Source organism: Lolium perenne, chromosome 2 (assembly GCF_019359855.2).
Source record: "Lolium perenne isolate Kyuss_39 chromosome 2, Kyuss_2.0, whole genome shotgun sequence".
Classification (NCBI taxonomy): Eukaryota; Viridiplantae; Streptophyta; class Magnoliopsida; order Poales; family Poaceae; genus Lolium; species Lolium perenne.
The window spans coordinates 21,233,320-21,243,627 of NC_067245.2; the positions used below are offsets into that span (position 1 = coordinate 21,233,320).

Here is a 10,308-nt window from a genome sequence, read left to right on the forward strand (position 1 = left end):
CGAGTAAAGTATAGGCTGCTATGCCCAAGTTTGCGATGAATATATTTGTACACATACTAAATGCCTTATGCACAACGCGTTTCGCACAAATTTTTGAGTATTCTAGAGCCACCCAGATTTTCAAGCTATCCCTTGATATGTTGAAGGTTTTTTTAATTTCTCGTCGGCTTTAGTACTTCCTCCGATTCATATTACTTGAAACTAATATAGATGTATTTAGACATATTTTAGTTTTAGATACATCTATTTTAACAGGAAGTAATATACAGCAAGCAATATGGATTGGCGGGGGTAGTTTGTTTATTACAAGCGGCATGTTTTCCTGCCTAATTCTCCTAGAAGTAGAGCCACCTTTTATTTTTAACCGATTCCACAATTATTATTTTTAGAGGTGGTTATTTTTTTGGAGGTGGTTTTTTTAGGAAGCGGTTCCTCTTTTTTCCTTTTTGTCGGGCTAAAACCGCCTTTGGTCACAGTTTCTATTTTTCGAATTTCTACTTGTGCACTCCGTGCCAAAATAGGTATAGCTGGCATGGTGGAGCTCCTCTGGTCCTCTAGTAAACATCTAACGGTGAGTTCCCAACAATCCTGTTGATGACCGTCAATATGTACCTCCAACAGAGCATGTTCATCTACACGAGGTCGATCTTTTTTTTCTCTCGATAATGGCCGCTTTATATTACTTAAAGTTTAAACATTACACCTATCCTACGTATAACGGAGATGGACACAGCTATACCAATCCACAAGTTACAGCCATAAATAAAAGTCTAGTTCTTGACGAATTCATAAGAAGGAAGATGAATGTCTAAGACAAAGGAGATCATGCTGCCATTCATGTCCGGAAAATATATCCATCGTTGTATCCTCTAATTGTGTAGACACCTTCGTAACGTGGTCTTAATGCTCCACACATTGTAGAGGCAACCACGGACAGAGCGTAGATGTGCACCAATAGATAACCTGCATAAGAGAAACATTTTTATTACTAAAAATATTGTCATTTCTACATAGTCAAAGCGACCAAATAACGATAATTGCTCCCACCCTAATACGTAGCTTAAACCTAGGATCCAAACCATTAAGCCAGTTGCCGAATATATTCGCAACGCTACGTGGTGGGTATAATACTATAAGGTAGAACCTGACTGGATGGCTAGTCATATAGATCTTACAATTTTGCAGTGAAGTGACTAAAAGAATAGGTGTGTTATAGTCTCATCGTGATGATAAAAAAGCCACATTTTGCTTTTCAGCCAATTGCATTTTGCAAGGTTACCTTTGGTGAGAATTACCCTCGACGAAGATATCACGCAAAAATCTTAGTTTTAAGCATGATCTCCATATTCCAATTTTTTATTATCAACGGGACATCGGGTTGGTTTAAAGCATTATATACAAAAGCTACCGAGAAAATAACATTCTCAATAAGATTCCAACGAAACACATAGGATAACTGCGTAAAATAGACTGAATCCACATGCTGTAACAAGGCATTCCATGAATGCTTGTCTAAGGCCAATGAGACTTCTTCTAAACGACACATTCGGCGGTGAAGTCTCCAACACCTGTTATGATAGCATGTCTTGAATTTTTTTAATATGTAGTTGACATTGGGGATGACTTATTGGATCCGCGTGATTAGCATTTCTGGTTTAGATCCAGAAAGGGGCCCATGAGGCCCATAATAAAGTATAGGACCTGGAAGCATCCAAATCCCAGTAACCAGACATAAAGAACAGTTAAAAGCCCGTCAAGTAGCCCACGTTGACATAAGCTTATCTTTGTATTTGTAACCGACCTGGATTGGACTCTGGCCTTGCATATAAAGGCTGGAAGGAGCCAATAGGGAGGGGACCATATTAACTCGTAGCATATTCACCGTAACCCTAGATCGGTTCTAGTAAACTCGACAACTTTGTGCTTCCCATTAATAACATCAGACTTCCTTATTTGTCTGATAAGTCGACGAAATCACCAACGCACCTCTTTCCCTGAAACCAAAGTCCATAACTATGGACATTGCCGAGGTCACCCTTTGTTAGTAATGTGTCTACATTTTAAATTTGCACGAATAATAATTCATATAACAAATTATAAATAGTATCAAACGGCAATGACATGCTAGAACACACCCATTTCAAACTTCTAAAAAATATGGCAGGTTGTTGAAGATGGATCAAGATGGTTTGGCTTCTACAGAACTTGCTAGAAAATTGTCTCTTACATGTATATAAGTTACTACTACATGTTAAGTAATGTAGGAAGATGCCATCTAAATTAGTTTTGTCTTGTATTTCAAATCATGAGGTCAGGCCTAATGTTTTTTATGTTCTTCTGCTGAACAACATTTGTGGTGTTGTACAAATTATTAGGATGGATGAGGATGATGATTCGTCAAGATTTATTGAAGGGAATGGTGCAATTAAGGACAATGGCCCATCGTGAATCGGACGAAGAGCAATTTTAGTGTTGTGATATTGGATCGCAAGAGGACCAATGGACTGAGAACACGAGACACCTAGATTTTATTGTCCTTAATTTCACTATTACCTTAAATAAATCTTGATGCATCATCATCCTCATCCATCCTAAAAACTTGTACATCACCACAAATGTTGTTCCGCAGAAGAACAAAAAATTGGGAACAAACATTAGGCCTGGCCTCACGATTAGACAAAACTAACCCAGATGGCATCTTCCTACCTTACTTATCATGTACTACTACCTTATATACAAACCAAAACATCTTGATACTGTTGGATATTTTGGTGATCTAGGCTGCTCTCCTAGGTCAGATCTTTTTGGGTTGCTACAGTAGGACGGTACTACAGTAGGGCGGTGCTACAGTAAATGGCCACCTATCCTTATGTGTTGTCTTGATCGGAGACATCGATTTTGATCCAACGGTGCTGGTTCCCCTAGTGCATAGTGCTAAACATATATAAAGGGGTCAAATGACCCTAGAAGAGTGAAGAACACACGGCTGCTCTCAGTTCTCTCTCTCACTCTCTCTCTCACACAAATTAAGCCACCGATCAGGCTAGCACTAAAGCACTGGGAAGAATCAAGCACAAGTTGCTCCATTTTGGTGTGAGCAATTAAACAAGAGGAGACATGGCATCATCTTCAGATCAAGGTATTTCTGATCTTATTCTTTTGTGGCTCAAACTAGAGCTAGTTGATCCTGCTGGATACTACAATGGTATCAGAGCATCTAGCTTTTAAGTTTGAGCCCTCTTATGTTAAGATTTATACTTGATTTATCAAGCCAAAATCAAGATCAGGGGCATATGCACATACCCATGTGTTTATATGTTGTCACCAAGTCAAGACATATGCCCAAGTTGCTTCTGTGAAAGAATTTTATGCTTATGTTTAAAGGCTGTTCTTCCTGGTTATCAATTATGTTTTAAGTTTAAGCCCTGTTTTCTTAAGTAACAGCCCTAAAAGTTCTAAAGTGAATCTAGGGTTTTTTCTCGGTTTTAAGCATATATGAAGGGGATTAAGGCAGATTCTTGCAAATCTTCAAATTCCCCAATTCCCAGAAACCCTAGAGTTAAAATCCCTTATGATTCTCCTCTGAAATCAAGTTGTGGTTTCGGCTTAAGCATGATTCTTTAAAGGGGAATGAATAAATAATGATGAATTTAAGCACTTCTTCCCAATTCCGAAACCCTAGATTACGAAATTCCCCAAATTTAAAGGAACCCTAACCCTAATTCAAGATCAAGATCAAGGCGGACTTTACCTTATGGGCCTCGTCGTCGTTGCTGGCCACGGCGGCATCGGAGCCATCTTCTTATGTTGGAAGGTGTGCTCGGACTCGAACCCGAGCAGCCTTGCTGTCCATGAATCGGCCGGTGGTCGCTTTGCTCTCCCGCGCGCTCGACGCCGTTGGAGACCACCGTGCGGTTCTCGGCGAAGGAAGCTGTCGCCGTCGCGGGGACGCCCACACGCGCACGCTTGCCTCGCACAGGGGCGCCGCCCAGAGCCGCTCGACGGAGCTGCGCGCTGGCCAAAGCTGCACGCAACTCCGGCGAGAGGGCCTGGTTGACGCCGAAGCCTTTTCCCCGTCGCGCGGTGCTCGCCGTCTTCGCTATTGCAGCGGCGTCGCCCGCTTGTCGGGAGAGGAGAGCAGGAAAGAAAGGTAAATGGGCTAGGGTTTCGTGGGGAGCCGGGCGGCGACGACGCGCTGGTTTTGATCCAGCCGGGGTCGTTCCTGGCCATCGGATTGCATCCGACGGCTCGGGTGGTCCTGGCGTTGCAAATGGGCTGTGGCCCAAGAGGGGATCAGGGGGAGCAAATACTGGGCTGGGCCAATTTTGGCCCAGTTCAGCAGGATTATTATGCTAATAATAATAAAAAAAAAAATTTAGGGCTGAAATAAATATCTTTTCAGGGCTATTTTTCTGGATGAATTGATTATGCTTATTACGTTTATTTTAGGCCACAATTTTAATTGTCATGCTTAGTTAATTTACATGTTGATATTACTTTTATTATTTAGTTTATTTATGATTAATGAATTATGGTGATATTTATCACTATAATTATTATGTGATAATGCTTCCGCTGCAAAAATAAAGTTTATGGATCCTCAAATAAAGTGTGGTTTTATGCCTTGTCATTCTGACCAAAGTTGTTTGACGGGCATTTTAACTGCAAAATTCTTTTATTGGTCTGTTTCACTTCTGGCCAAAGCTGATGTGAACCGGGTCGGTAAAAGAAAATAATGAATGAGGATCATTAATGTGTGGCTTCTATTTATCAATTTGGCCAAAGCTAATTGATGAATATTTGTCCACAAAATTTTGTTGTTCATTTTCATCTCTGGCCAAAGCTGATTTGAATTTGATCAATAAAATTTAATGATGATTATGATGATGCTTACTAAAGCATTTTGAATTTTTTCTTTTGCAGCAACTAATGTCTCTAATATTGCTGGAATGCTAAATGGCATCGAACAGCTAAATGGCAGCAATTATGTCACGTGGAAGGAGAAGCTTGAGATCACTATGGCCTTACTCAATATTGATTATGCTCTCCTTAATGATCCTCCTGAGGTGCCTAAAGAAAATCATGAAAATTATGAAGCCCTCAAGAAGGAATATGACATTATTAAGACTAAGTGGGATGACTCTAATCGCAAGTGCCTTATGATGATAAAGGGCTCCATTACACAGAGTATGAGGGGAGCCCTTCCTGATTGTGAGACAGCAAAAGGGTACTTTGCAAAAATTGAGCATCAATTTAAAGGGTCTTCTAAAGTTTATGCAACAAGTCTTATCAGAAGGCTAATTGATGAAAAATATGATCCCACTGGAAGTCTTCGAGAGCATATTATGAAAAAGTGCAACATGGCCGCCAAACTAAAGTCAATGGAGATGGAAATCTCTAATGGTTTCCTCGTCCATTTTATTATGTCATCTTTGCCTCCCCAATTTGATCCATTTATGATCAACTATAATGCGATGGATGTTAAATGGGAGATTGATGAAATGATGGCGCGATGTGTGCAAGAAGAAGAAAGGCTTAAGGCTGACAGAATTGATCATGTTAATCAGTTTGGTCATTCACAAAAGAAGAAGTATAGAAAATTTGTGAATGAATATGTGAAGCCCAAGCCTTATAAGTTCAAGGAAAAAGGCCAATCCTCAAAAGGTTCACAGCAAAAGAAGCCAGAAAAAGCGCCTAATGCTGAAGGAAATAATTCCAATGCTTGCCACTTTTGTGGAAAAGGTGGGCATAGGCGAAAGGATTGTTTTGGCTTCAAGAGATGGCTCAAAGAAAGAGGTACCGACACTATTACTGTTGTTGAAGAATCCCTTTATGTTAATTATGCCACCAATACTTGGTGGATTGATTCAGGTGCAACAATTCATGTTGTAAATTCGTTGCAGGGATTCAATATGAGGAAGACCCTAAAAAGAGGGGAAAGAACAATTAGAGTTGCTAATGGTGTTGAAGCTTATGCCGAGGCGATTGGAGACTTCACTCTTACACTTCATGGCGGTTTTAAGCTTCAGCTAAATAATGTTCTTTATGTACCCTCGATGAAACGGAATTTAGTTTCCGTCTCATGTTTAGATGATGATAGTTATGAGTGTCACTTTGGGAATAAGCAGTGTATAATTATGTATGACAATAATAATGTTGGCCTTGCCTGTCGACACGACAAACTTTATGTAATTTCCCTTTGTGATGATATAAATAATGTGGGTTCTACCTCAAATATAAATGTCGGTACCAAACGCAAACGTAATAATAATGAGACCTCTTCGAAATTATGGCACTATCGTTTAGGCCATATTTCGAGGGGGAGGATTGAGCGTCTCATTAAAGATCAAGTTCTTCCTTCTCTTGATTTTTCGGATGCGGATGTTGATCATTGTATCGACTGTATCAATGGAAAATATGCCAAGAAAATTAAGAAAGGTGCAAACCGAAGCACGGGAGTTTTGGAATTAATTCATACGGATATATGTGGTCCGTTTAATGTGAGATCGGTGGACGGTTATAATTCATTCATAACGTTCACTGATGATTTCTCCCGTTATGGATATATTTATCAAATCAAAGAAAAATCAGAGGCATTAGACAAGTTCAAGATTTTCAAAGCTGAGGTTGAAAATCAATGTAATAAAAGAATTAAAGTTGTAAGATCTGATCGTGGTGGTGAATACTACGGCAGACATGCAACTTATGGTCAAATTCCTGGACCATTTGCAAAATTCTTACAGGAAAATGGCATTGCCGCCCAATACTCAGCACCGGGTGAACCTCAGCAAAATGGGGTGGCTGAAAGGAGAAACCGCACACTTATGGATATGGTGCGGAGTATGTTAAGCCACTCCACTTTACCGGTGAATTTATGGATGGAAGCCCTTAAAACAGCAGCACATATTCTTAACAGGGTTCCCAGTAAATCGGTGCCCAAAACACCGTATGAATTATGGACTGGGAAAAAGCCAACCCTGAATTATTTTCATGTATGGGGCTGTCTCGCTTGAAGCAAGGATTTTTAATCCGGTTATGGGAAAATTAGACCCCAAGACGATCAGTTGCCATTTTATTGGTTATCACGACAAATCTAAAGCATATCGATTTTATTGTCCAAATCGAGACAACGAAATTTGTTGAAACAAGACACGCTGTGTTCTTGGAAAGTGATATGATGAGGGGGAGCATGACTCCCAGAGAAATAGTCTTGGAGGAAAAACAGGAATATGTCCCGATGCTCGTAATCCAAGAGCCGGTGTTTTCAGTACATACCGAAATTGCACCTCAAGTTTCAGCTCTGTAGCTGATGGTGCTCACATAACTGGACAACAAAAGGACCAAGAACAAGCAATTACGAGTGTATTCAAGAAGGCAACGTGCTGCTAATGCAACACCTGCCGATACACGGCGATATTCAGATGTCACATCTAATGATGCTCTTATTGAAAATAATCAGCAGTCTCAAACTGTTATTAATGTGCCGAATAATGAGCCTCTTAGAAGGTCACGGCGGGCTAGAAAGCCTGCTATTCACGATGATTATCTCACCTACATGAGTGAGGATACAAATGAGCCGGTTGTTGGATAATGATCCCACCTCATTTAAGGAGGCTATGGAAAGTGAATATTCGTCTAAATGGCTCGATGCTATGAAAGATGAAATGAAGTCCATGAGCACTAATGATGTATGGGACTTAGTAGAAATCCCTGAAGGAGCCAAAACAGTTGGATGCAAATGGGTCTATAAGACCAAACGTGACTCCAAGGGTGATATCGAAAGGTTTAAAGCAAGGCTTGTGGCAAAAGGATTCACTCAAAGAGAAGGGATTGATTATAATGAAACTTTTTCACCCGTCTCTTCGAAGGATTCATTCAGAATAATTATGGCACTCGTGGCTCATTATGATTTAGAGCTACATCAGATGGATGTCAAAACGGCATTTCTAAATGGTGACTTACATGAAGATGTATACATGGCACAACCGGAAGGTTTTGTTATGGAAGAAAATAAACATTTAGGATGTCATCTGAAGAAATCCATCTATGGTTTGAAACAAGCATCAAGAGAGTGGTATCTCAAATTTGATCAAGTCATAAAGAAATTTGGTTTTAAGGAAAATAAGAAGGACAATTGTGTTTATGTTAAGTTCAGGGGGAGTAATTATATCTTCACGATATTATATGTTGATGACATACTCTTGGCCAGCAGTGATAAAAATATGTTGATGGAGACCAAGAGATTCCTGTCTTCAAAGTTCGATATGAAAGATCTCGGTGAAGCAACTTATGTTTTAGGAATTGAAATTCACCGGGATAGATCCAGAGGGATCTTGGGGCTATCTCAGAGAGCATATATTGAAAAGGTACTGAAAAAGTACAATATGTATAAGTGCTCAGCCTACTTTGCTCCTATTGTTAAGGGCGATAAATTTGGGACTTTCCAGTGCCCAAGAAATAATTATGAATCTGCGCAGATGAAGTCAATTCCTTATGCCTCAATTGTTGGGAGTATTATGTATGCACAAGTGTGCACTCGCCCTGATTTAGCTTTTGTGACCGGGATGCTTGGCAGATATCAGTCCAATCCAGGTCTGGATCACTGGAAGGCTGCTAAAAAGGTCTTGCGTTATTTGCAAGGTACTAAAGGCCTCATGCTTACTTATGAGAAATCTGATAATCTCGAAATAGTGGGTTATTCAGATGCTGATTTTGCGGGGTGTGTTGATACTAAGAAATCCACATCAGGTTATATCTTCACCCTTGCAAAAGGAGCTATATCATGGAAAAGCTCGAAGCAAACTGTTACTGCATCGTCGACAATGCAGGCAGAATTTGTAGCATGTTATGAGGCAACCGGGCAGGCGGTATGGTTGAAGAATTTTATCCCGGCACTAAGAGTGATTGACAGCATTTCCAGGCCTCTCACTCTATACTGCGATAATCAACCCTTGATGATCTATGCGAGTAACAACAAGTCAAGTGCAGCTGGCAAATTTATTGACCTTAAGTATCTTGTTGTGAAAGATAGAATCCAGGATCAAACAATAGATATCAAGTACATTAGTATTAAATTTATGTTAGCGGATCCGCTCACGAAAGGCTTACCACCCAGCGTATTTAGAGAGCATGTTGCCGGCATGGGTTTGGTTGAAAGCTTTTAATCCTGGAGAAGTTGGAACTATTATGGCACCATCTCCCCAAAAGGGGCTCATTTTGAGATCGGATGGGAACCATAGTCACTTGGTTTAACAGTACTTAATTGACTGTTGTAACCTATTGTCTTGGTGTACCATTTTATCAAAAGATGAGTCTGTGATGTTTATGATGTTTATGTAAAGAATTATGTAAATTAAGTTAATATATGATGTGAATAAAGTTTATGGAGCTCATAAATTAAAGAGGTTCATTTTGATATGAAGTAATGTGCTATAGTCACTAGATTAAATGGTACCTAACAGACCATTATAATCTTTTCGTCCTAGTACATTATTTTGTTAAAAAAAAAATGAGCTTATAATGATCAGCCTTACGATCAAGGGGGAGAATGTTGGATATTTTGGTGATCTAGGCTGCTCTCCTAGGTCAGATCTTTTTGGGTTGCTACAGTAGGACGGTACTACAGTAGGGCGGTGCTACAGTAAATGGCCACCTATCCTTATGTGTTGTCTTGATCGGAGACATCGATTTTGATCCAACGGTGCTGGTTCCCCTAGTGCATAGTGCTAAACATATATAAAGGGGTCAAATGACCCTAGAAGAGTGAAGAACACACGGCTGCTCTCAGTTCTCTCTCTCACTCTCTCTCTCACACAAATTAAGCCACCGATCAGGCTAGCACTAAAGCACTGGGAAGAATCAAGCACAAGTTGCTCCATTTTGGTGTGAGCAATTAAACAAGAGGAGACATGGCATCATCTTCAGATCAAGGTATTTCTGATCTTATTCTTTTGTGGCTCAAACTAGAGCTAGTTGATCCTGCTGGATACTACAGATACATCTTCAACAACCCACACAATCCTACAAGTTCAGCTTCACGCAAGTCATGCATTGCTTGGAGCAGGCGATTTTGTTAGCATAATCCAAACCCGAACGTAGGAGTGGTTTGGCCTATCTAGAAAGGGCCAGCTTTTGTACATGGAACATGGTTTATCTCAACAAACTTGCAGAGTTTTTGCGTGCTTCCAAGGTAACTTTTATCAATGCCCAACTAATTTTGTTTTTGAAACGGTGGCACACAAGAGCAGAATTCTCATTTTATAAATAGAAGTGGCAGCTCTTCTCATCTATGCATCTCACCAACAAACA

The 10,308-nt window shown here is 40.1% G+C and overlaps 1 protein-coding gene across 1 annotated transcript; it reads left to right on the forward strand.

Moving 5' to 3' along the window:
- The first annotated feature begins 2,839 nt into the window (after positions 1-2,839).
- LOC139835970 (uncharacterized) lies at positions 2,840-6,241 on the forward strand. The gene is made up of 3 exons (XM_071825918.1): positions 2,840-3,139; positions 4,924-5,796; positions 5,904-6,241. Exons 1-3 carry the CDS (start codon positions 3,118-3,120, stop codon positions 5,948-5,950), a joined length of 942 nt encoding a protein of 313 aa, XP_071682019.1. The 5' UTR covers positions 2,840-3,117; the 3' UTR covers positions 5,951-6,241.
- The last annotated feature ends 4,067 nt before the right edge of the window (positions 6,242-10,308 follow it).